Below are 25722 nucleotides of genomic sequence, written 5' to 3'. Positions count from 1 at the left end.
ACGGGGGCGCTGGGACGTGGGGAGTGGGGCAGGGGGCTCATGGGAGGCGCTGTGCTGTGGGGCGCAGGGCAGGGGGCTCATGGAGGGGGCTGTGCGGTGGGGAGCAGGGCAGGGGGCTCAGCAGAGGGTGCTGTGCTGTGGGGAGCAGAGCAGGGAGCTCACGGGGGGCGCTGGGTTGCTGACCTGTCCTGGATTCTTGATGACTTCACTCAGTGCAGGACATTCTCACCAAGGCTGGGGGAGGCGGGTGCGAACCAGGGTGTGAACCCTGTCCCAGGTTAATGGCTTCACCAGGGGCTTCCCTCTCCCCGGCAGCAATGATCCTGCTGCTGTGAATGACATGGGAGTCTCTGTCCTTCCCTATCCCAAACTCCTGCATGGTGTTATGTGTGGCTGTTCCCAAGCTGCCCCACCCCAGAGGTGGCTGCATCTCAGGGCCGGGTGAGCCCTCTCTGGGGCTGGGGTAGTTCAGGGGTTTGTCTCTCTCTCCTCTCTCCAGATGGCCGTGGACACCAGGATCCCTTCTCCTATGGTGAGTGAGGCCACTCGTGTGGCTGCCCCGTGGGCTTTCTCTGCGCTGCTTGGAGGGGGCCGGAGTTGTCCCCGTTTGGGGCTCCACGGTTGGGCATCCCGTGTTGGGGAGGGGGCATTGCCTAACAGGGATCCCCCTGGCGCCCCCTGGCCCTGCTCCCAGCTGGGGTGTTTGCTGGAAAGCGGGGCCTCACTAGAGCTGGAGGGAGCTGGGGGGCAGGGGGTAGCAGGCTGTGGGGCTGTGGGGGGGCTGTGGGGCTGTCTGTCTCTGACCCCCCTCTCCTCCCAGACTATGACACCCTGCGCATGGTCGGCCTCGTCCTGGCCATTGTCATGTTCGTGCTGGGCATCCTGACAGCGCTGAGTGAGTGACCTTCCGGCGGGCCCCTCAACCCTCCCAAGCTCCCCCGGATGGCCCCATAACCCCCCTAAACCCCTCAGCAGGCCCCAGAACCCTCCTGAACCCCCCAGCTGGCCCCTGAACCCCCCAAACTTCCCCAGCTGGCCCCATATCCCCCCAAACCGCCCAGAAGGCCCCCAAACTCCCCCCGGCTGGCCCCTGAACCCCCGAGCCCCACAGCAGGCCTCCAACCCCCCAAAACTTCCCAGCGGGGTCACCAACCCCCCCAGCCGCCCCCATAACCCCCCCAAACTCCCACAGCTGGCCCCCGAACCCACCAGCAGGCCCCCAATCCCCCAAACTCCCCCGGCCATCCCCATAACCCCCAAACTCCCCTGGCTGACCCCCAAACCTCCCAACAGACCCCCAACACTCCAAGCCCCCTGACTGACCCCTAAACTGCCAGCCAGTCCCCACCCCCAAATCCTGCCAGCCAGTCCCACAAACCCCTGAACCCCAACCCCCCGGTGGCCCCTCAATCCCCCTGAATTCCTCCAGCTGACCCCCTATCTCCCGGCCAGACCCCAAGCCCAGCCCCCAGCCCAGCTGGCCCTCCAACCACCCGAGCTCCTGGCTGGCTCCTAACCCCCGCAAGCCAACCCTCCACCTCTGAACTTCCCTGGCCAGGCCCCCAACCCTCCCAAGTGCCCTGGCTGGCTCCTAAAACCCTCAGCCAGACTCAAATCCCAAACCCTGCCAGCCAGCCCTCTGCCCCCAAACTCCCCCGGCTGGACTCCTAGCCCCTCTAACCTCTGGCCGCCGCCTCAAATCCTCAAACACCAAAACTCCCCGGCTGGCCCCTCAAACTCCTCTGAACACTGAAACCACCTGGCTGGCCACTTGAACCCCCTAAACATGGAACCCCGCCGTCCAGTCCACCAACCCCGTCCCTGAGCTTCCTGGCCATCCCCTAAAACCCCCAGCCAGCCCCCCACCCCAAATCCCAGTGGCCGGCTCCCCGCCCCCTGACCCTTGAACTCCCCGGCCAGCCCCTCCGACTCCCTGGCCAGCTCCCCACCCCCAAACTTCCCTGGCTGGTCCCCCAACCCCCCCAAATCCCTGGCCAGCCCCTAAACCCCCCCCGTCCCAAACTTCACCAGCTGCCCCCCAAACTCTCCTGAACCCCCTCGGCCAGCACCCCAATCCGCCATGAACCCTGAACCCTCTCAGCCGGCCCTAAACCCCCTGGCCATTCCCCCGCCCTCTGAACCCCTCTGATTAGCCTCCCAGAACTCCCCTGGCCGGGCCCTTGCACCCCAAACTCCCCGGCTGGTCCCTCTGCCCAGCCCCCTGCCCCCCAAACCTCCCTGGTCAGGCCCCCTGTGCCCCAGAGCGACCCCCCAGCCAGCCCCTTCCCTGCCCCCCTGACCTTCACCCTCTCCCACACAACTGCTCCCTCCACCCCTTCCCTTTTGGCCTCCCGCCCCATCTGCCCCCAAATCCCCCCGTCCCCCCTCACTCTCTCTCTCTCTTCCCTGCAGGTAAGAAATTCAAATGTAAAAAGTCCGACTCCAGGTAGGTGCTGTCCCACTCCCCGCTATAACTGCCCCCCTTTGCCCCGACCTCCTGGGCAGCCCCCCCCCACTGCCTCCTGCCCTAACTACCCCCCAGGGGCAGCTGCCCCCACTGTAACTGCCCCCCTTTGCCCCCCGGGGCAGCTCCCCCAATTGTAACTGCCCCCCTTTGCTCCCAGCCCCCTGGGAAAGACCCACTGTCCCCCAGGGGAGACTCCCCCACTCTAACTGCCTCCCAACCCCCTGGGGCAGCCCCCCACTTTCCCCCACTCTAGCTGCCCCCCACAGCCCCACCAGCCCTCCTTGACCTCCCCACCCCCGACTTACCTGTCTCCCCCTTTGTGTTCCCCCTCAGCCTATCGGAGGCCAGGCAACCGGGAAAGACCCCAAGTAAGTGACCCAGAAGGTTGGGGGGCTGTACGGGGGTGGGGGGTGTCCCTGCTGCCCCCCGCTGGCTGGCATCAGACTGCCCTGTGGAGGGAGGGGTTGTCCCTCTGTTGGGGGAGGCCAAGGGTGGGGGCAGGTGAGACTCCCCCACCCAGCTGCTCCTTTGTCTCCACAGAAGACAGATGTTGCCAGGGCTGGGGGAGGGGGTACCATGGCAACGCCATGGCAACGCCCTCCTGCAGCTGCTGAAGCATCTTCCTTCTGGGGGTGGAGGTGGAGAGGAAGCTCCTGGACTCTGGGGTCCCCTTAGGCCCTGATCTCTCACTGCTCCCCCCCACCCCCCGTCTCTCTTGCAGCTCCAGCAGGCAGCGCGTAGGCCTGGTGCCTGGGATGTAGCGCCCCCCTCTGGTTGGGGGGTGCAGACCCTGCTGCCCCCCCCTCGCCCAGGACGGCTCCAAGACCTCGGCTCCAGCGCCCGGCGACATCCGTGGGGGCAGGGAAGGGGAAGCCCTGTTATCTGAGCCCCCGTCTTTTAGAACCTCTGCCTCCAATTGGCTGGCGAGCCCATTGCATGCTGGGAGCAGGCACCATATGCAGGGAGGGGGGGGTCCCTTAGTCTCACTTGGCCCCCCCATCTTGATCCACTGGGTCCCCTTCACTTCCTGTCCCCCCAGCGCATGTGATCCCCCCCATGCCATTACTGCTTTGCTTACGGCACCCCCCTCCCCGCTGCATCGGGGGGGTGCTCCATGTGGGGGGAATGGCCACACACCACCAACACCCGCCCCCCCCAGGCCCAGTCACGGGCTCCACCTGGGCAGGGGGCCCTGGGCCAGCAGCTGGATGCTGACAAGGTGCTGCTTTCGTGACGTGTTTTCAGCTGCCCCCAGGGGGCGCCACCCTGTGGCTGCCCCTCCACCCCCATGCACGGGGCAGAGCAGACCTAGCGCTCAATAAACATAGGGTTGTTTCTTACTGGGCTTCGACTCTGTTATTCGCCTCCATCCCCACCCCCGGTGACAATGCCCCTCACTCCCAACTTGCAGCCCCCTGCTAGCCCAGCCTTGGGCTCCCCCACCCCCAGGTCTGCTGGTGCCCCTCACTCATGACCCAGTGCCGAGGTGGGAATCCCCAGCAGCCATTGGCGGTACAGGGTTTATGACACACAGAACAGGACTGATCCCCTCCAGCAGAGGGCAGCAGGGAAAAACACACGCACACAAGATGGTGCAGTTCTCTTACTCATCTTTTCCATGGTGTGGGGTGCTCTTGCCCTGGGGCAGCCTGTCTTCCACATGATGCCCACTCCCTGCGCTAGGGGCTGTATTTTCATCCTCCACATCTCGGTTCTGTATGTTCAGGACCATGCAAAGAAAGAGCTGAGAAAGAACAGTGCAGCCACCTGCAGGGCATGGCAGACTGGGTAACAGTCACACGTAACATTGCACAGGGATGGCTTGCCCAGCGCTGAAGTGCAGCCACCCATGGGCGGTGGGTTAATCCTCCATCGGAGAGGTTAGTCCTCTTCCCCTACCCCGCCCCTTCCAGCCTCCCTCACCCACCAGAGCCAGAGGAACCCCGAGCCCCCCACTGCAGCAGGAGGAGCCCCGGTCCGCCCGCCCGAGCCCCTGCCAGCTTCTGGGGAGAGGCGGAGTGAGGGTGGGAAGAGGAGCAGCGTGGGGAGGGCTATGGGGGAAGAGCAGGATGTGGGAGTGGGGCTTCGGGCCGAGTGAGGGCAAGGCCACAGCCTGGGTGCCCTTTCGCGGCAGTGCTCCAAATGCGGCAGGCCGGCGGCATGCCTCTAGAGGGAGGGGCACCGCATCCTGTTTGGGAAGGCTTAGCCTCCCCTGGCCTATTATACCCATCACCCATGCAGCCACCTCTGGGGCGGGGCAGTGGGGGAACAGCCACACATAACACCACACGGGGCTGTCTTGCCCAGCACTGAGATGCAGCCACCTCGGGGCGGGGGAGGGAGGGCAGCGGGAGAACAGCTGCACATAACACCACACGGGGATGGCTCGCCTGCTGCTGAGATGCAGCCACCTCTGGAGCACACTCTGGAGAACGATGCCACAGTTCCCCAAGGCCAAGACTACTTATCCCATTCTTCAGGAGTTGGGCCGACAGGTCCCAAGAGGAGTCCAGGGCTAAGCGCAGGTTTCTGGGGTGTGTGTATGTGTGTGTGTGGGGCAGCTGGAGTCCCCAGCATTGACCCGGACTGTGAGGGGCGAATCTTCAGTGGGACCAAGCTGAGGACCTGCCCAGGGATAATGGAGAGGAATCTGGGACATGGCCCTACACAGGGCGGGGCGAGAGGGAATGGGGTTGGGGCCTTTCCCCTCTGGGGGGTGCCCACTTCCACCTGGCCCTATTTCTCTCGGCTATTCAGCGCCCTGGGGACATGGCGGGTTTGGGCCCCAGAGGCCACTCAACTGGCCCCTCCCACCCGAGATGGGGAGGAAAGTCCAAACCTGGGGGCAGAGCTCTGAAAAAGGAAGTCAGATGCCCTATCCCAGCATGTCCCAGCATACCCCATTAAGAGAGATCTCCCAGCATGCACCAGTGCAGAATGGGACTGCCAAAATCCACCAGGCCTGGAGCAGACTCCCAGGATGCACCATGATCAGAGCTGTGCTCCCAGCGTGCACCAGGCCCAGTGCAGGACTCCCAGAATGCACCAGGCTCAGAGCAGAACTCCCAGCAAGCACTGGTCCTGGAGTGGTACTCCCAGAATGCACCAGGCTCAGAGCAGAACTCCCAGCAAGCACCGGTCCTGGAGTGGTACTCCCAGAATGCACCAGGCTCAGAACTGAGCTCCCTGCATACACCAAGCTCAGAGCAGAACTCCCAGCATGCACTAGTCCTAGAGTGGTACTCCCAACATGCACTGGGGCTCACCACCACCCTTGCCTTCAGCCCTAGCTCCTGTCCTGCTGCTGTTCCTGAATCTCCCCTGCCTACACAGGGAACCTCCCAATAGGAGGCTCCCGCGGAGCAGCCCTCTGCTGTGTGGGGCTGAGTAGAGTCCTGATCCCCACCTGCCCGGCTCCCTGGGGATAAGGAAATGACAGGGGGACAGGAGGGGGAATTGAGCACACTGAGATGCAGCCATCTCTGGGGCGGAGCAGCTGGGGAACATCTGCACATAATGCTGTATGGGGAAGGCTCGCCCAGTGCTGAGATGCAGCCACCTCTTGGGCAGGGCAGTTCTCTTCCTCTTTGTTTCCACTTCTCGGGGTTCCCTTTCATTTTGCGGCCACAACACTTGCAGACAAACAGTCCTCTGAGTGCACGCACACACGCACGCGCGCGCGCACACACACACACACACACACACACACACACACGGTCTCTCTCACACACGCGCCTCGCAGGAAGTACAGGCGGGAGGAAATGACTCGTGAGGCCTCCTCGTTCTGCTGCCCGAGTGCTGCCCTCCCCCTCCTGCTCACACACCGTCCCAGCGCCTGCTGCCATGAGGGTGAGTCCCCAGCCCCCATTCTGGATGCCTGGGTTCCCCGGCTCTGATCAGAGCCAGCTGTGCCCCCAGTCCAGCACCACGGCCCCGACTTCCTGCCATGAGCGACCCCGGTGGGTCACAGCTGCAGGAGGGGGGGGCATTGAGTGGGGAGGGGTATGGGGAGCCAGGCAGGCTGGTGATGGGAACCAGGTGTCCTGGCCGGAGGGGGGCGGGAGGGAGAGGGGCTGGCAAGGGGAGGGGGGCGGGACCCTGGGATGGGAACCACGCCACAAAGCTGATGTGCATATGGGGCCGCAGCTAACAGTTGTAGACCTACATTCCCCCCAACATGCCATCCGGTCCCTATCTATCTATCTATCTATCTATCTATCTATCTATCTATCTATCCTCATACCCCCATCTATCTATCTATCTATCTATCTATCTATCTATCTATCTATCTATCTATCTATCTATCTATCCTCATACCCCCATCTATCTATCTATCTATCTCTGTACACCCTCCACCCCATCTGATTCATTTGCCCTGTGAATAGACCTTGTCCAGCCACTGTCACCAGTCCCTTGGGAGACAGTGTGAGTTCCAGTGCAGTCACCTGCACTGACATCAGAGCAACCCTCCCCCAGCCTGGCCTGACCCTTCCGGGCTGTTCACTATGCAGGGTGGGGGGTTCTCCTCTGTACCCCGGGATTGTGTCAGAGTTCAATTTGTGTGGGGGGAGAAAGAAGTTTCTAGCTCATGGGCTTGGGGATCAAACATGAGTTGCCTGAGTCTGCCAGAGTTATCAGCCTGTTATTTAAGTGCCAATACACAAATGCAAGAAGCCTGGGAAACAAGCAGGGAGAACTGGAAGTCCTGGCACAGTCAAGGAACTATGATGTGATTGGAATAACAGAGACTTGGTGGGATAACTCACATGACTGGAGCACTGTCATGGATGGTTATAAACTGTTCAGGAAGGACAGGCAGGGCAGAAAAGGTGGGGAAGTTGCATTGTATGTAAGGGAGGAGTATGACTGCTCAGAGCTCCGGTATGAAACTGCAGAAAAACCTGAGAGTCGCTGGATTAAGTTGAAAAGTGTGAGCAACAAGGGTGATGTCATGGTGGGAGTCTGCTATAGACCACCAGACCACAGGGATGAGGTGGATGAGGCTTTTTTCCGGCAACTAGCAGAAGTTACAAGGTCACAGGCCCTGGTTCTCATGGGAGACTTTAACCACCCTGATATCTGCTGGGAGAGCAATACAGCGGTGCACAGGCAATCCAGGAAATTTTTGGATAGTGTAGGGGACAATTTCCTGGTGCAAGTGCTGGAGGAACCAGCTAGAGGCAGAGCTTTTCTTGACCTGCTGCTCACAAACCAGGAAGAATTAGTAGGGGAAGCAAAAGTGGATGGGAACCCGGGAGGCAGTGACCATGAGATGGTTGAGTTCAGGATCCTGACACAAGGAAGAAAGGAGAGCAGCAGAATACGGACCCTGGACTTCAGAAAAGCAGACTTTGACTCCCTCAGGGAACTGATGGGCAGGATCCCCTGGGAGAATAACATGAGGGGGAAAGGAGTCCAGGAGAGCTGGCTGTATTTTAAAGAATCCTTATTGAGGTTGCAGGAACAAACCATCCCGATATGTAGAAAGAACAGTAAATATGGCAGGCGACCAGCTTGGCTTAACAGTGAAATCCTTGCTGATCTTAAACACAAAAAAGAAGCTTACAAGAAGTGGATGATTGGACAAATGACCAGGGAGGAGTATAAAAATATTGCTCAGGCATGCAGGAGTGAAATCAGGAAGGACAAATCACACTTGGAGTTGCAGTTAGCAAGAGATGTTAAGAGTAACAAGAAGGGTTTCTTCAGGTATGTTAGCAACAAGAAGAAAGTCAAGGAAAGTGTGGGCCCCTTACTGAATGAGGGAGGCAAACTAGTGACAGAGGATGTGGAAAAAGCTGATGTACTCAATGCTTTTTTTGCCTCTGTCTTCACGAACAAGGTCAGCTCCCAGACTGCTGCACTGGGCAGCACAGCATGGGGAGGAGGTGACCAGCCCTCTGTGGAGAAAGAAGTGGTTCGCGACTATTTAGAAAAGCTGGATGAGCACAAGTCCATGGGGCCGGATGCGCTGCATCCGAGGGTGCTAAAGGAGTTGGCGGATGTGATTGCAGAGCCATTGGCCATTATCTTTGAAAACTCATGGCAACCGGGGGAGGTCCCGGATGACTGAAAAAAGGCTAATGTAGTGCCCATCTTTAAAAAAGGGAAGAAGGAGGATCTGGGGAACTACAGGCCAGTCAGCCTCACCTCAGTCCCTGGTAAAATCATGGAGCAGGTCCTCAAGGAATCAATTCTGAAGCACTTAGAGGAGAGGAAAGTGATCAGGAACAGTCATGGATTCACGAAGGGGAAGTCATGCCTGTCTAACCTAATTGCCTTCTATGAGGAGATAACTGGCTCTGTGGATGAGGGGAAAGCAGTGGATGTGTTATTCCTTGACTTTAGCAAAGCTTTTGATACGGTCTCCCACAGTATTCTTGCCGGCAAGTTAAAGAAGTATGGGCTGGATGAATAGAGTATAAGGTGGATAGAAAGCTGGCTAGATCGTCAGGCTCAACGAGTAGTGATCAATGGCTCCATGTCTAGTTGGCAGCCGGTTTCAAGCAGAGTGCCCCAAGGGTCGGTCCTGGGGCTGGTTTTGTTCAATATCTTCATTAATGATCTGGAGGATAGCGTGGACTGCACTCTCAGCAAGTTTGCAGATGACATTAAACTAGGAGGAGTGGTAAATACGCTAGAGGGTAGGGATAGGATACAGAGGGACCTAGACAAATTAGAGGATTGGGCCAAAAGAAATCTGATGAGTTTCAACAAGGACAAGTGCAGAGTCCTGCACTTAGGAAGGAATAATCCCAGGCACTGTTACAGACTAGGGACCAAATGGCTAGGGAGCAGTTCTGCAGAAAAGGACCTAGGGGTCACAGTGGACGAGAAGCTGGATATGAGTCAGCAGTGTGCCCTTGTTGCCAAGAAGGCTAACGGCATTTTGGGCTGTATAAGTAGGAGCATTGCCAGCAGATCGAGGGACATGATCATTCCCCTCTATTGGACATTGGTGAGGCCTCATCTGAAGTACTGTGTCCAGTTTTGGGCCCCACACTACAAGAAGGATGTGGAAAAGTTGGAAAGAGTCCAGCGGAGGGCAACAAAATTGATTAGGGGTCTGGAGCACATGACTTATGAGGAGAGGCTGTGGGAACTGGGATTGTTAGTCTGCAGAAGAGAAGAATGGGGGGGGGGATTTGATAGCTGCTTTCAACTACTTGAAAGGGGTTTCCAAAGAGGATGGATCTAGACTGTTCTTGGTGGTACCAGATGACAGAACAAGGAGCAATGGTCTCAAGTTGCAGTGGGGGAGGTTTAGGTTGGATATTAGGAAAAACTTTTTCACTAGGAGGGTGGTGAAGCACCGGGATGGGTTCCCTAGGGAGGTGGTGGAATCTCCTTCCTTAGAGGTTTTTAAGGTCAGGTTTGACAAAGCCCTGGCTGGGATGATTTAGTTGGGGATTGGTCCTGCTTTGAGCAGGGGGTTGGACTAGATGACATCCTGAGGTCCCTTCCAACCCTGATATTCTATGATTCTATGAGAGCCTGAGCCCATTGCTGGGTGTGGGAAGTTTCCCTGGGTGTGACTGACCCAGCAATGCTGCCTGAGTCTGCTGAGAGCCTGAGCCCGTTCCTGCGGGCAGCAGCTCCCCCAGTAGCTCATAAATCAACAAAGCAAATCCCCCCCAGCTCCATCCCAACACTGCTGAGTCTGTCCTCCCAGGCATCTCAGGCTTTGAAAACTTTTCACACACATTGGTCACCTTAGTAGCCCCTCATGGCTAGTCTGATTCAGTCCGGTGCTGCACCACTACATATGAATGCCTGGGCGGGGAGCCCAGGGCAGGGCTAGCAGGTGCTGCAGGTCAGGAGTGAGGGGCACTGGCAGAGCTGGAGGCGGGCTCAGGCCTGGGCTGGCATGGGGTTGCGGGTGGGAGTGAGGGGTGCCAACAGAGCCCAGGACAATTGAGTCTCTCTGGTTTTGCTGCAGGTCCAGGTCGCCGTATTCTTGTTCCTGGTCCTGGACCCAGTCCTGGTTCTGACTCAGCAAGGTAAGTGTCACCTGCCTCTCCCTATGGCACCACACCCTGGGTAGCACCAGCATCCACAGCCCTGGGGCACCAGACCCCTTGGCTGACCAGGAAATCCAGCCTTGGGAAACATCTGTAGGAGGGACCGGCTGTCCTGGTGGGGCTGGGAACCAGGACTCCTGGGTTCTATCCCAGCTCTGGGAGGGGAGTGGGGTCTAGTGGTTAGATGGGGGGCTGGGAGCCAGGGGCTCCTGGGGATCTGTTCTCCCACTCTGTTTCTGTCCTTTTATGTGACCTTGGGCATGTCTCTTTGCTTCTCTGTGTCTCAGGTTCCTTCTCTTTAGGGGGAGAAAGGGGAATCCCCCTCAATCAAGAGCTGTACAGGGAATATGATGTGTAGGAGAGTAGGGCTGTTTCTGGGCAGCGTGCACCGCTTACACGCATGCATACACACACACACGGAGCAGGGTTCGTCCCCTCCAGCAGGGACACACACACACACACACACACACACACACACACACACACACACACAGTGGAAGCTGGGTGGCAGAGGACAACAAGCCATGGGTGGGTTGAGTGTCTGCCTGTCTGGCCTGGGGCTCCTCCACCCAAAATTTCCCACTCAGCCCTTTGCTCTGTCAAAGTCAGATTCAGGACTCACAATTTGTCAAACCACTCTGTTTATTAGCACAGCGCTCTGCCAATGCATCCAGATAATGTGAGCACCATGCAAGACTCAAACTATCTTATTTATACAGATAAAAGGGCGCGAACTTAACAAGATAACAAAGGAAGCAGAATTGTTAAGTTTACCTGGGACTAGACACACATATCTTATTTCCTTACTAACTCTTACCGATCTCCTGTTAATGTCCCACCATTAGCTTAAGTGGACTCATTGGTCTATACCTTAATGTTTCTCTTCCTGACACCCGTATTTCAACATTCCTTATTTCTGCTTAAAGGTACATACATCATTTCTTCAATCCATTCTATTTTTACAATATAATTCTTTCTACTTTCACAATCCCTCCTTTTGGTCAAGCTACGCTATGACCAACAATTACCGGGTTCCACATATAAATCGTTCTTTATCTCCTTGTTCATCAGTGATATTTAAAATCATCGTATTAGCACTCTGTTTTGGGGCAGTCACCTGGGTGGCATACCTTACAGAATTCTGTATACAACAGGAGATTAACTGAAAACATACAAAAATCATTAGGATTCCAAACAGGATAGTCAGGGCTCCCTGAAACAATCAGTTTCCTATGCCAGAGAAATTGAACAGGTTACTTAGCCACTTCCATTAAGAACTCGGCTCTTCATGGGGAAGATATACGATTTGTTCTAAGTGGCTAACGCGATCTAGTACCTCATTGGTGTCGTCAGGTATAAACACACAACATTCTTTTCCAGTGAGAGCACAGGTCCTTCCTTTGGCCACCAGCACTATGTCCAACGCTTGACGGTTTTGGAGGGCCATCTGTCGGATCGCCCCTGTTTCTTTGGCCAGGGCTCTTAAACTCTCTCCGGTTTCATTTGCCATTATTTCAACTACTGCTTGTAACCTCAGGAGCCTTTTTGCATGGTGTATTACTCCCCCTAGTGGGATAAGGGAACCGCCAGTGGCCTCTTCCCAGGTTAAGGGGCTTATGTTATTTACATACCATTGGGCATCTGGTAAGTCCCTTTTTTTTGCCTGAAATTACGGAGGCATTCTCGTGGGAAGGACCCTAGCACTCGGAATTCTGGGAAGAGTCGGGTGGGATAACAGGTACCTGACCAGTTAGCTCATAATGCGGTATAAGCTTTGGTCCCACAAACCCAATGATGCCCTATTAAGGCCGGGAAGGGTCAGTTGCACCGATTTGTCATATAGGTGTTTGCAAAGATTCATAGATTCATAGATTCTAGGACTGGAAGGGACCTCGAGAGGTCATCGAGTCCAGTCCCCTGCCCGCATGGCAGGAACAAATACTGTCTAGACCATCCCTGATAGACATTTATCTAACCTACTCTTAAATATCTCCAGAGATGGAGATTCCACAACCTCCCTGGGCAATTTATTCCAGTGTTTAAGCACCTTGACAGTTAGGAACTTTTTCCTAATGTCCAACCTAGACCTCCCTTGCTGCAGTTTAAACCCATTGCTTCTGGTTCTATCCTTAGAGGCTAAGGTGAACAAGTTTTCTCCCTCCTCCTTATGACACCCTTTTAGATACCTGAAAACTGCTATCATGTCCCCTCTCAGTCTTCTCTTTTCCAAACTAAACAAACCCAATTCTTTCAGCCTTCCTTCATAGGTCATGTTCTCAAGACCTTTAATCATTCTTGTTGCTCTTCTCTGGACCCTTTCCAATTTCTCCACATCTTTTTTAAAATGCGGCGCCCAGAACTGGACACAATACTCCAGCTGAGGCCTAACCAGAGCAGAGTAGAGCGGAAGAATGACTTCTCGTGTCTTGCTCACAACACACCTGTTAATACATCCCAGGATCATGTTTGCTTTTTTTGCAACAGCATCACACTGTTGACTCATATTTAGCTTGTGGTCCACTATAACCCCTAGATCCCTTTCTGCTGTACTCCGGAGTAATATCCTCCAAAGGGGCACAGGGTAATTCTCCTTACGAGGAGTGGTGTTATTTGCATGGCATTGAAAGATTGTATTGTTCTTACTAAGGTTACTGTAGGGGGAACATGAGATTGATTTCTCTGTTTGATTCCAGGTGAGAAAAAATTCATATCCCCATCCCTGGCCCGCCACTCTTTAGTTTTGTTCGAATAATCCCATACACCATTGGCCACAATATGCTGAAGACAACTGCTTTTTCCCAGATCCAACCCTGTCCCATTATACACCCAACACCAATGACCTTTTCCCTCCACCACACTTATCCATTTTGATACATTTATTCCCACTGCTTCCCAAGTGTCATTGCTGTTCCATGTTTTGTTAAACGGATGAGGTCCTCCAGTGAGGTCTGGGGAACTGAGTGGGATTGCCAGGACAGGAACACCAGCTTGAGAGTGGGCTGGGATGTGGCTGCAGACCCAGCAATTAGAAATATTAAGGGTCTGAGCTATCCACACTTGCTGCTGGATAAAAGAATTGTCATTGTGGACTCCCCAGACCTTAAGACACCAGCAGCCGAGGAACAGGCGCCACCAGAGGCGCATGTTGGAGGCAAGGCCCTGCTGGTTCTGACAACCTCAACTGAGGGAACCGCAGTCACAGTTTTACATCCACCAGGCAGCAGGCGCTAGGCTCACTACTGCTTCTTCTTGGGCCTTGCTTTAGGTCGTCGTCTGCTTCTGGCAACCCTTACAAGAGCGTAGATTGTAAGGTATTGCAGGCTGTTCCTCTACGTCTTCTTCTGGAGTCAAAATTGACTCTGTGTGGTTCTGAGGTGATGATTGGTTCGCTGGGGATGGTGCCTTCTTACACTGTGAAGCATGTATCCACGCTGCGATGCCAGATAGTTTAACAGCCGTCTGGGTAGTAAGCAGTACCTGATGACGACCCTTCCACTGGGGCTCCAAGGTGTGTTTTCGATGGTGGTGCCATATGTAGACCCAATCACCTGGCTTGAGGTCGTGGCAAACGTCAGAGGTGGGTTCTGTCGGTCAGGCAGCTCGAACCTGTGAATGGAAGTGACTTACGGCTTGCATTAATCCCTTGCAATTTGAAGGAGCGTACTGTGCGTCAAGTTCAAGTCTGGGACTGGAGTAATGGTAGCCATAGCTCGCATAGGGCATCCCATAGCAATTTCAAAGGGACTCAATTTATGCCTTTGAGATGGAGTGGATCGCATTTCCATAAGGGCCAGTGGTAAAGCCACTGGCCAGCTTAACCCTGTAGAGTCACAAAGTTTAGCAAGCTTATTCTTAAGTACACCATTTCGTCTTTCAACTGCACCCACGCTCTGTGGGTGGTAGGACAGTGCAACAGGTGTGTGATATGTAACACACGATCCAGGTATTGAACAAGTTGTCCGGTAAAATGTGTACCCCGATCACTGGACAGAGTGGCAGGAATTCCCTTGGCAGGCATAATATGATTTAATAAACATTTGGCAACAGACAGTGTGTCAGCCTTTCCACAAGGAAAGGCTTCGATCCAACCAGAAAATAAACATACCATAACCAAAATAAATTCATATTGTTGACACTTCGGCATTTGTACAAAATCAAGTTGCCAATGCAAGAATGGTGTTTGGGGCAGGCCCCAGAACCCCTGAGCCACTTTTACAGGTTTACCAATATTGTGGCTTTGGCAAGTGGTACAGGCGGCACAGTGGCGGGTTGCAAAAGAGCTGAAATGGGGGGCCCACCATCCTGCCTTAGTTACAGCAGAGACCATCCCCTCCTTTCCGACATGTGAAACACCGTGTAGCAGGGTGGCCAGCGATGGGTAGAGTGAAAAGGGGGCCACAAAGGCACCAGCAGGCGAATGCCAAAGGGAATCAGGATGTAGAGAGCAACCCTGGGCAACCCAGGAGTACTTTTTGGCTTCTGGGTCAGAGTCTTGGAGCAGGGTGAGGTTAGTGAGGGACAGCGGTGGTATAGAAACAGAAAGGGAACCTAGAAATGCATCTGGAGAAGGTTCTATGGAAGCAGCATGTTTAGCAGAGGCGTCAGCAAATGCGTTACCCTTAGCAACATCAGTATCCGCCATCGAGTGGCCAGGGCACTTAACAATAGCTAGGGCAGACGGAAGTAAAACTGCATACAGGAGAGCAGCGATGTAGGGGCCATTTTGGATAGGGGTACCGGGGAGGTAAGGAAACCCCGAGCTTGCCAGAGGGTGCCAAAGTCAGGTACAACCCCAAAAGCGTAGGGGGAGTCAGTCTAAATGGTGGCGGAGCGTCCTCCACCAAAAAGCAGGCACGGGTGAGGGCAACTAATTCAGTAACTTGCGCTGAGGTTACAGAAAGTAAAGGCGCAGCTTCCAGAGTTTCAGAGAGTGACACTACAGCGTATCCTGCAAGGAGACAACCTTGGTTGTCTCAAAAACAGGAACCATCTGTAAACAAAACAAGGTCAGAGTTAGGGAGAGGGACATCAGAAAGGTCAGAGCGCGGGACGGTGACAGCAGAGACAGTTGCAAGGCAGTCGTGGGGATCACCGTCATCAGACAAAGGAAGGAGAGTGGTAGGGTTTAACTGAGAACAATGCTTTATGGTGATATACGAAGCCGACAGCAGTAGAAGTTCATACCTGGTAAGGCGGGCGGAGGAGAGGCGGCCTGTGTTACGTTGTAGCAGGAGGGTTTCCACAGAGCGAGGGACCATGAGGGTAAGAGGAGAGCGGAGGACAAGGGATTTGGACATTTCGACTAAGTGCGCTGCAGAGGGGTAAGCCTTGGGCAACAGGGTCCAAAGTGGCAGAGAAATAAGCCACTGGGCGGTTTTTGTCTCCGTGCATCTGAGTGAGGACTCCCGGTGCACACCCAGATTGTTCATGGCAGAAAAGGGTAAAGGGCTTAGAATAGTCAGGCAGCCCTAAGGCGGGAGCAGAAGCCAAACCCTGTTTGAGGGAAACAAAGGCAGAGTTGGCCTCAGGGGGCCACAGCAAAGGGTCAGGCACAGAGACTCGAGTGAGTTCCTGGAGAGGTTTTGCAAGGGAGGCATATTGGGGAATCCATTGCCTGCAAAATCCAGCCATGCCCCAAAACTTTCAGACCTGGCGTGGGGAGCGGGGAGCGGGGTCAGGGAAAACTGAGGATAGCTTGGATGCGGGCGGGAGAAAGTGTACGGGAACCCTGGGAGAGGAGAAAGCCGAGGTATGTGACAGAGGCCTGACAGAGCTGTAGCTTAGAGAAGAAGCCTTGTGACCCTTCTTTGCTAGGGCAGTAAGGAGCACTAAAGAATCAGTTTCTGAGGCAGACAACAAAGGGGAACAGAGGAGTAGATCATCTCCATATTGGACTAGTGTGGACCTGGACAGAAAAACAAGGTCAGCAAGGTCTCGGGCTAATGCTTGGGAAAAGTAAGATGGACTTTCAGTATCCCCCTGGGGGAGCGTGGTCCATGTGTGCTGTTGCCCCTTGTAAGAAAAGGCAAAAAGATACTGGGAGTCAGGGTGAACCAGGACAGAAAAGAAAGCAGAGCACAAATCAACAACAGTAAAATGAGTTGCACCTGGTGGGATAGAAGCCAGAATCGTTGCTGGGTTAGGGACAACAGGAAAGGCGGGTATAACAATGTGATTAATGGCTCGAAGATCCTGAACAAACCGCCACGATTTACCATCAGTTTTTCAAACTGGGAGGATAGGGGTGTTACAGGGGCTGGAGCAGGGGACAATAATGCCTTGTTCCCGCAGGGTGGTCATGACCGGAGCAATGCCAGCCTCTGCTTTGGGGTTTAAAGGGTATTGAGACAGGCGAGGCAGGGGTTTGGAGGAGTCAACAGTAATGCACACGGGGTCAGTATTTAAGCGGCCCACTTCAGATGGGTGGGTTGGCCACAGAAAAGATGGGACCTGCAAAATTAGATGTTCAAGGGACGGGATCAATGGGTAACAGGGAACTGGAGTGGAAAGGGAAGTTTCAGACAGCAGGGAGGCCAGAGAATTGCTCAGAGAGGACTGGGGAATTTGTAAGTAGACACCATCTGGGGAAGAATAGATGGTACAGCCAAGTTTACATAACAGATCCCGACCCAAAAGGTTTACCAGAGTGGAATCAGAGAGAAGGAATGCATGATCCACGGAAAGGAGACCGACCTGGACCGGTAGAGGTTTTGAAAGGGGATAAGGGGTTGGGATTCCCGTAATACCCACAGCGGACACGGTTTTTCCGGAACTGCAGGCAGGTCGGTAGTACAAACTGCAGAGAGTGAAGCTCCCGTATCAACAAGGAAAGGGAGAGAAAGATCATTAATAGTCAAAAGACACTCACCCGTGGGAGTGAGAGGTAGTAAAGGAGCTAAAATTTCCTGAGGTTCCCCATCGTCTCGTCATTGTTATGAGACAAAGTAAGGCTGGGGACTGTCGGGCTGTGCCGACAGGGGGTCTAATTGGTTATTTACAGAGCTATCAGGCCGGTTAGGACACTCGTTCTTCCAATGTTCGGGCTGCTTACAGTAATTACAAACATCCTCCAAACCCAAAAATCCAGTTCCACGACCCCTCCCGCAACCACATCCCCAGAACCTTCCCTGTCCCCGGTACTGTTTGCCCTGCCCTGAATAATGCTGTATTTGCAGGGCCATTAATTTTTGAGAGGACTGTTCCTCCTTTCCTTTCAGAGTGCGTTGGCAGTGCTCTGCCACTGTTTGCAATTTGTCCATGGTTTCGGTCTCCCACCCAACACTTATTCGCTTTAGCATATTGCCAATAGCAGGTAGGAAGCCATTAACAAACGCATGAGCCAGGGCGCCCTGTCCATTTTTATCCGGTTGCTGTATACCAGAATGTTGCAGAGAAACATCAGTCAGCCGGGTGCGATAGTTGCCCGGGTTTTCTCCCTGTCGCAGTTTACAGCAGTGTATGGCCGTCCAGTTGATTTTAGGAGTCCGTACTCGAGGGATGGCTTCAAGTAGATTTTTAGCTCGGTCCTTACACTTTTTCCGGGATTCAGCATCAGGACCGGTGTCTGGCAAATTAGAGTGGCGCTCACTGATGGGCCAATTTGCTGCTGTGAGCCATTTTTCATGTTCGCTCGGGGTTACAAGTAGCTTGCACAGCTGCAGGAGGTCTCCCTCAGCGGGTTCCTACTAAAAGGAACATACAGCATTTCTTCAATCCATTCTATTTTTACAATATAATTCTTTCTACTTTCACAGCTCCCACAGATAACTCCCTGAAGGCGACGCCTTTGCTGGCTAAGACAATCCTTGAGGATAAGCAGGGGGGTAAGTGACAGCCCAGAGCCCACTGCATGGACAGGTGTGCTGTGGGGAGCAGGGCAGGGAGTTAGTAGGGGGCGCTGTGCTGTGGAGAGCGGGGCGGGGGGTCAGCAGAGGACACTGTGCTGCAGGGAGTGGGCTGGGACCCAGAAGGGGCGCTCTGTGTGTGTGTCCCCCTGCTGGTTGGGATCAGCCCGGTGCTGTGGGGTGTGTGCGTGTGGGATACAGACTAGCTGCCATATGGTTCATTGTTGCTCACACATGCACACGGAGGCTTTTATCCTTCATCAGCAATCGTCATCCCAACGCCCGAAGTGGGGCAGGACTCTGGAGTCATGACCCCATCTGACCCCAACTTGGATTTGAGAGGTGAATATCAGTGCCTAGCAGCCATTCCTGTGTGGCGTTATGTGCAGCTGTTCCCCAGCTGCTCTGCCCCAGAGGTGGCTGCATCTTAATGCCAGAAAAGCCATCCCTGTGTGGCGTTATGTGCAGCTGTTCCCCGACTGTCCCACCCCAGAGGTGGCAGATCCATTGTTTCTAATCTCTGTTCTTTCTTTGCATGACATGGCCAGATGGAGACCAAGATGCAGAGGTGGAAAACACATCTAGCGCAGGTAGTAGGCATCATGTGGAAGATGGGATAACCAAGGGTGGGAGCTCCTCACTCCAGGCCAAGCCAGATCCCCTCCACGTAGCGCCAGTCATAGAATCATAGAAGATCAGGGTTGGAAGAGGCCTCAGGAGGTCACCTAGTCCAACCCCCTGCTAAAAGCAGGACCAATACCAACTAAATCATCCCTGCCAGGGCTTTGTCCACCCCCCCAATCATACAGCAGGTAACTGCTCTGCCCCACAATGTGCCCCCCAGTCCCTCCAGTGGCAACACCCCAGTTAAGTGTGACTTGGCTGGGAAAAGCTCCCTACATAAGAGCTCAGCCTGAAAAGAGTGACAGGGATGTTAAAAATGGAAGAAGGACCAGCTGGGAGAGCAGGGGGCTGCGGGTCAGGAGTGAGGGCCACGGCCGAGCTGTTGAGGGGAACCCCAGGGCTGGATAGCCAGGGCTGCAGGTTGGGAGTGAAGGGCACCGGCAGAGCTGGCAGGGGGTGGGGGGTGGGCAGAAGGGTCCAAGATCTGAGTCCCACCCTCCTTTGATCTCCCTGCAGCCACCACGGGGTCTGGAGGCTCCAGTTCCGGCAGCACGATCACAACCGCTTCAGGTAGGAGAAACAACCAGCCCCCCGCCCCCACGTCCCACCCCAGAGGCAGCTGCATCTCAGTGCGAGGCAAGGGCTCCCTGGATGACCAGCCCCCCACATCCCATCCCTGTTACCAGATTTGCCCGTTACTTTGGGGTATGCTCATTTATTAGGGTTACTGTTCTGGGGGGGAGGGTTCAGTAATTCTATCACACACACACGCACACACAGCAAGTCTGAGTGGACCGGGTTGTCAAGGTTCCTTCCCCACTCTGAACAGGAGTGAGGAGCACGGCCGAGCTGTTGAGGGGAACTCCAGGGCTGGGATAACCAGGGCTGCGGGTCAGGAGTGAGGGGCACTGGCAGAGCTGGCGGGCGGGGGGGGGGGGGGGCAGAAGGGTCCAGGATCTGAGTCCCACCCTCCTTTGATCTCCCTGCAGCCACCACAGGGTCTGGAGGCTCCAGTTCCAGCAGCACGAGCACAACCGCTTCAGGTAGGAGAAACAACCAGTCCCCGCCCGCACGTCCCACCCCAGAAGCAGCCACATCTCGGTGCTAGGCAAGGGCTCCCTGGATAACCAGTCCCCCACATCCCACCCCTGTTACCAGATTTGCCTGTTACTTTGGGGTACGCTCATTTATTAGGATTACTCTTCTGGGGGGGAGGGTTCAGTAATTTTATCAATGTACTGCTTGTATCACTTGTGTGTTCTCATAAGGAGCTCTACTTCCCCCTTCTGCAAGTCCCCTCCCAGTGGAGCTCTCCTGCAGGACCTCGGTTCCCCAGGGCTGGGTTCCTCCAGCCCCAGAATCACACACTCACACTCACACACTAACAGAGCAAGTCTGAGCGGACCGGGTCAATCAGCACTTTCAAGCGGATCTCCTATATGTCCCTGGTCTCAGCAGGCTAGGTCGAGCAGCACCTCCAAGCTGCCAGGTTCAGCATGTCCCTATCCCCACTTTCACGTTACAATTGTTCCAGTCGTGACCCACTTGATGAGCAAACCCCACAGGATTTTTGGGCGCTGCAGGGATCTGTAGCTTAGGTCAAAGGGGCGTAGCTGCAGAGCGAATGGGGAAACCAAAAACACAAAAGAGAGAGAGAGAGAGGGAAGCAACCAGCTTAACCATAAAAGTTATTTATTGCCAGGTAGCAACAATACAAGGGGAGCCAAACAAAGAAAACAGTGACATTATTGAATCTAGCTTAAATTTGATTACAAAAGTCCAGTTTAGAAAACTATAAGTGATCACACAAGTCAGGGTCACAAGGCTACACCTAGAGAGAGAGCTGGGTTCTCGCCACTCCGTGAAGCTTGAACCGGTCGGGGGTCCCAGGTGGTGATGGTAGGGGAGGGTCCGGAGTGCTGGAGACAGGCAGAGCCCCCAGCACGATCCGTCAGGAGAAGATGAAGTCCCAATGAACTGATGCAGATGTTTGATCCAGGCATCAGAACACTTACTGGAGTGTGGGTAGGAGTTTTTGTAGGGAAAGAGCAATGGTTCAAGGGAAAACACTAGATTTGTTTGTAGGTAAACTGATGGCTCAAGGGAGAATACCAAAGTTGTTTCGTTCAGGCTAGACAATAGGAACTGTTCATTCCTGGCTATGGGAGGTGTTTTTTCGAGGGAGCTCACAATGCAATTAGGCAGCTGCAGTATTTTGGATACCAATAAAGGATTTATTACTAGAATTGGTCTGATAACTGCTGAGCTGGGTGTGGGCAGGCGTGGGTTCACTGACATCTGGAGCAGAGATCCCCCATCACGCAGTGCTTCCCTGCTTTTCTGGTCCCAGAGATCAGGGCGGGTGTTGCCTTGGAATCTCTGTTCTCCATTCTGTATGCTAATGGGGATGCCTCCCTGTCCCATCTTTGATGCAAATGAGGCTAGGGAAGTTTCCTTAATCCATCACCCTTGTCCCAGGGGTTTAGGTATGTCTCCCCCCACCCTTCACTGCTCTCTGCAAGTCTTTCTTCTGATCAGCTTTGGTTCAAGCAGAGGCGGGGGGGGTGGAGGTGTCCTTCGTGAATCAAACAGACTGGATACTGCACCCTGGTTCCCTAAGAACATAGAGCTGACAGGTAACAGCGCAGAGGCGGCCGCATCTCAGTACCAAGCGAGGGGTCACTGGATAACCAGCCCCCCCACACATCCCACCCCAGAGGCAGCTGCATCTCGGGCCCGGGCGAGGGCTCCCTGGATAACCAGCTGCCCTGTGGCCCATCCCAGAGGCAGCTGGGGGGAGAGCAGGTCTTAGCTGGGGTCTCTGGATCCTTTTCACCCCAAAGCTTGTTCTTTCTAGGCTCCAAGAGGCCTGTTACCCACAGAGAGCCCGGGAGCTCGGCCAGATCAGGTGAGTGCCCTGGGGCCAGATCGGAGCCGGAGCCCCCCAGAGGGGAAAGGTCCCTGCCCCATTCCTTCCCCCCCCCACCCCCGAGCTGGGCATTTGGGGTAATTCTCTCTCTGCCCCCACAGGAGCCGGCCGAAGCCAAGAGGAAATCTTCTCTTACGGTGGGTAGCAGCTGTTCCTGCCTCGAGCAGCAGGGGGTGCTGCTGCTCACCTCACTCGACTCACAGTCGCCCCCTTCCCTCCTCCCTTCCAGATTACCACTCCCTGCGCAAGTGGGGCCTGATAGCCGCCGCCATTCTCTTCGTCCTGGGCATCCTCATCCTCACCTGTGAGTAGGGGTTGGAACCAGGACTCCTGGGTTCTCTCCCCGGCTCTGGGAGGGGAGTGGGGTCTTATGGGTAGAGCGGGGCTTGGAGCCAGGACGCCTGGGTTCACACTTGTTCTCTCTCCATCCCCAGGTGGTAAATACGGGAAGCTCCCCGGATGTGGGGGCCGGAAGCGAAGGAGGTGAGAGCCCCTCTTGGGCCCCGCAGGGTCCCCCCAGTCCAATCCAGCCTCCCTCACCCTCTCTCCCTTTTCCTTGCAGCGCCTATGATATCTCACGGCTCTGAGGCACCCCCTGCTGGGGGATCCGTTTGGGGATCGGACACTGCTTGGAGGGGCCGGCTCGGAGCCCCACAGCGATGCTGCATACCTGGGGGCTGGGCAGAACCAGCAGCACAGACCCGAGGGCTGCCAAGTGCCCCCCGCTTTCCCCTCTGTGATCCGCCTGTCAGCAGCACCCCAGCTCTGATCACCCCGGCCTGGCCCCTCTAGCCCCCGGCTGACTCCCCAGCCTGTCCCCCAGGCCTGGATCCTCCATCCCTCTCCTTTCCCCCTCCCAGCCTTGTCCCCCCATCCCTGTCCCCTCCCCCTTCCTGGCCTGGATTCCCCATCCTTGTCCCCCCCTTCAGGCCTTGTCCCCCCTAAATCCAAGTCCCCAGCCTGCACCTGGCCTGTCTTCCCCATCCCTGTCCACCCTCCCCGTCTCTGAGCGCCGGTCGCCCCTGTGTTGTATTTTGATGACATTAAACGACTCCCCCTGGGGAAGCAAAGTATCTGTGAGCCTCTCACACAACATGGAGGTGTGTGTGTGTGTGCGCGCGCGGGGGGGGGGGGGTAGGAGTCAGGACTCCTGGGTTTTATTCCCAGCTCTGGGAGGGAAGTGGAATCTAGTGGTGTGAAGGCACCTTCCCCACTCTGAACTTTAGGGTACAAATGTGGGTGCCTGCATGAAAACTTCTAAGCTTAACTACCAACTTAGACCTGGTCCGCTGCCACCACTCCCAATAGGCTAATTCCCTTCCCTGGGTAGCCTTGAGAGACTCTTCACCAATTCCCTGGTGGACACAGATCCAACCACTTGGATCTTAAAACAAGGAAAAAATCAATCAGGTTCTTAAAAAAGGCTTTTAATTAAAGAAAAAGGTCAAAATCATCTCTGTAAAATCAGGATGAAAAATAACTTTACAGGGTAATCAAATTTAAAGAGCCCAGAGGAATCCCCTCTAGCCTTAGGTTCAAAGTTACAGCAAACAGAGGTAAACACCCTAGCAAAAGGTACATTTGCAAGTTGAGAAAACAAAGATAAAATTAACATGCCTTGCCTGGCTGTTTACTTACAAGTTTGAAATATGAGAGACTTGTTCAGAAAGATTTGGAGAGCCTGGATTGATATCTGGTCCCTCTCAGTCCCAAGAGCAAACTCCCCCCAAAACAAAGAGCACAAACAAAAGCCTTCCCCCCACCAAGATTTGAAAGTATCATGTCCCCTTATTGGTCCTTGGGGGTCAGGTGTCAGCCAGGTTACCTGAGCTTCTTAACCCTTTACAGGTAAAAGGATTTTGGAGTCTCTGGCCAGGAGGGATTTTATAGTATTGTACACAGGAGGACTGTTACCCTTTATAGGTTTCAGAGTAGCAGCCGTGTTAGTCTGTATCCACAAAAAGAACAGGAGTACTTGTGGCACCTTAGAGACTAACAAATTTATTAGAGCATAAGCTTTCGTGGACTACAGCCCACTTCTTCGGATGTGACAAGTGGGTTAGAGCAGGGGGGCTGGGAGCCAGGACTCCTGGGTTCCATCTGTGGCTCTGGGAGGGGAGCACTGGTAGCGCCGTTGCCCCTTGTGGCGGCAGCAGGGCTCTATTAGCACTTCATTGAGCTCAGGCCAGTTCCCCAGCCTGGTTCAAGGGGCTCAGAGAGTTGGCAGCCATGGGCTTTAGTGAATGAAAACAACCCAGGGCAGGGGGAAAGCCTGGGTGGGGCCAGCTCTGTGCTGGTTGCTCAGGGCCTGAACTGTGGTCAGATAATGAGCCACAGGTGGCTGCAGCTCAGCACTGGGAGAGCTGTCCCCATGCGGCGTTATGTGCGGCTGTTCCCCAGCTGCTCCACTCCAGAGGTGGGGGCTGTTGTTCAGGGTCAGGGACTGGAACGTAGAGGGTTAATATCATGGGGATTTCACTCCCACCCTCACTCCTGCAACAGAAGTGGACTCATCTGCACAAATTATCTCAGACCCATATCCTTGGGATTGTGTATACAGAGCACTGGGATACAGTTGCTTCTGGGGTGGGGTAGATGGGGAACAGCCGCACATAACGCTGCACAGCGATGGCTTACCCAGATCTGCAATGCAGCCGCCTCTGGGGTGGGCAGCCAGGGAACAGCCACACATAACAGCAGACGAGGACAGCTCACCTGGCACTGGGATGCAGCTGCCTCAGGGTGGGGCAGCCGGGGAACAGCTGCACATAATGGCACATGAGGAAGGTTCGCCTGGGACTGGGATGCAGCCGCCTCTGGAGTGGGGCAGCCGAGGAACAGCCGCATATAACGGCACACGAAGATGGCTCGCCTGGCACTGGGATGCAGCTGCCTCGGGAGCGTGATCCCACAAATACAACTGTTGTTTGTCAGCACCCTGAAGACACTTAGCGGCTGCCAAAAGAACAGCTGGGACTACCCCCGATCAGGTTACCCAGGGAACCGTGTCACTGGAGGGTTTTAAGACCAGGCTGGACACACCCTGTCAGGGCCGCTCGGGGGGGTCCCTCTGCTCTGACTTGGCGCTGGGCACCCTGAGGCCCCCTTGAGGTTCCCTCCAGCCCCTTGTCTAAGAAACCTCCATGCAGAACATGGCTCAAAGGGCGGAGCCGCCCCGGGAGCTCGGGGGCCTGGCCTGCCATCAAACCACATTGCCAGCAAGCTTGAGGCAGCGGCCGGAGAGTTCCTCTCAGTAGCTCACCTGTGGCACCAGTTCGTCCCCAGCTGGCCTAGAGGTACCAGGGTCAAATCTGCCCCTGCCCCATCCTAGTGCCAGAGGCCACCGGCTCCCCCCCCCCCCGCATGGGCCTCTCCCGCTTCCTCTCCCTCCCCTGGCTGGGCGCCAGGCCCATCCACTTCCTGCCCGGGCAGAGAGTCCAAGCTGTGGCTCGCAGAAGCAGCCGGGTGTGCAAGGAGCCCAGGGCAAGTACAGCTGATCATAGCTGGGGCGCAGGGCGTGGGGGGGGGGGGCGCCCTCTGTGGGGCCCGCATGCGACACGGGCGCTGGGGCTCCGTGCGCTTAGGGCAGGGGCAGATGGAGGCTGGGAGGGTCATCGTGTCTGATGCCCTCCTGCCACAGGCCGGGGAGAGGTCGGCTGGGAGGGGGGGGGGGGGCAGAGATGGGAGGGGAAAGGTTTCCTGTGAAAAACTGGCTCTGTGCATACCCCTTCCCCTCGCTCTAACCATAAACCCCCACTTCCCTCTCAGAGACAGGGAGAGAACCCAGGAGTCCTGGCTCCCAGTGCCCCTGCTCTAACCCACTAGACCCCACCCCCC

At 55.3% G+C, this 25722-nt stretch overlaps 3 protein-coding genes across 9 annotated transcripts in view; all 3 read left to right on the top strand.

The window, feature by feature from the left end:
* LOC117869543 (FXYD domain-containing ion transport regulator 6-like) overlaps positions 1 to 3807 on the top strand; it is a 14460-nt gene extending 10653 nt beyond the window's left edge. The window contains exons 2-6 of the mRNA XM_034756471.1: positions 500 to 532; positions 821 to 895; positions 2413 to 2446; positions 2801 to 2835; positions 3189 to 3807. Of these exons, the coding sequence (XP_034612362.1) occupies positions 500 to 532; positions 821 to 895; positions 2413 to 2446; positions 2801 to 2835; positions 3189 to 3208 (197 nt within the window). The 3' untranslated portion in view covers positions 3209 to 3807. The remainder of the gene's footprint in view (positions 1 to 499; positions 533 to 820; positions 896 to 2412; positions 2447 to 2800; positions 2836 to 3188) is intronic.
* Positions 3808 to 6176: 2369 nt separating this feature from the next.
* On the top strand, positions 6177 to 22973 carry FXYD5 (FXYD domain containing ion transport regulator 5). 3 transcript variants are annotated; one of them, XM_034756775.1, is made up of 12 exons: positions 6177 to 6316; positions 10407 to 10467; positions 18243 to 18311; positions 18597 to 18674; positions 18881 to 18922; positions 19473 to 19526; positions 19946 to 19999; positions 21814 to 21864; positions 21987 to 22022; positions 22115 to 22189; positions 22320 to 22368; positions 22448 to 22973. In XM_034756775.1, the coding sequence occupies exons 1-12, from the start codon at positions 6311 to 6313 to the stop codon at positions 22470 to 22472; spliced, it is 600 nt and encodes a 199-aa protein (XP_034612666.1). In that variant the 5' UTR covers positions 6177 to 6310; the 3' UTR covers positions 22473 to 22973. The 3 variants fall into 3 exon arrangements, with proteins under 3 accessions (XP_034612666.1, XP_034612668.1, XP_034612667.1); XM_034756777.1 differs by lacking the exon at positions 18597 to 18674; XM_034756776.1 differs by lacking the exon at positions 19473 to 19526.
* Positions 22974 to 24774: 1801 nt separating this feature from the next.
* Positions 24775 to 25722, top strand: part of LOC117869686 (membrane-spanning 4-domains subfamily A member 4A-like) — an 8047-nt gene continuing 7099 nt past the window's right edge. For 3 of the 5 annotated variants that reach the window (XM_034756733.1, XM_034756737.1, XM_034756736.1), the window contains exon 1: positions 25252 to 25368. Coding sequence is in view for 1 of the 5 variants with exons in the window: in XM_034756735.1 (XP_034612626.1) it covers positions 25249 to 25368 (120 nt within the window). In the remaining 4 variants the exon portion in view is untranslated. Of the gene's footprint in view, positions 25182 to 25220; positions 25369 to 25722 lie in introns of those variants that run through there. The other 2 variants (XM_034756734.1, XM_034756735.1) reach the window with 2 other exon arrangements.

This window comes from Trachemys scripta, chromosome 24 (genome assembly GCF_013100865.1).
Source record: "Trachemys scripta elegans isolate TJP31775 chromosome 24, CAS_Tse_1.0, whole genome shotgun sequence".
NCBI classification, from domain to species: Eukaryota; Metazoa; Chordata; order Testudines; family Emydidae; genus Trachemys; species Trachemys scripta.
Note: the sequence above shows the minus strand (reverse complement) of the source record. Positions and strands in the feature narration are given on the sequence as shown.

Bases quoted from the DNA above. Each gene is read 5' to 3' on its own strand.
- FXYD5 (XM_034756775.1), top strand. The intron at 21,865-21,986 runs GTGAGTGCCCTG...CTGCCCCCACAG, and splicing joins CGGGAGCTCGGCCAGATCAG to GAGCCGGCCGAAGCCAAGAG. The intron at 22,369-22,447 runs GTGAGAGCCCCT...TTTTCCTTGCAG, and splicing joins GGGGGCCGGAAGCGAAGGAG to CGCCTATGATATCTCACGGC.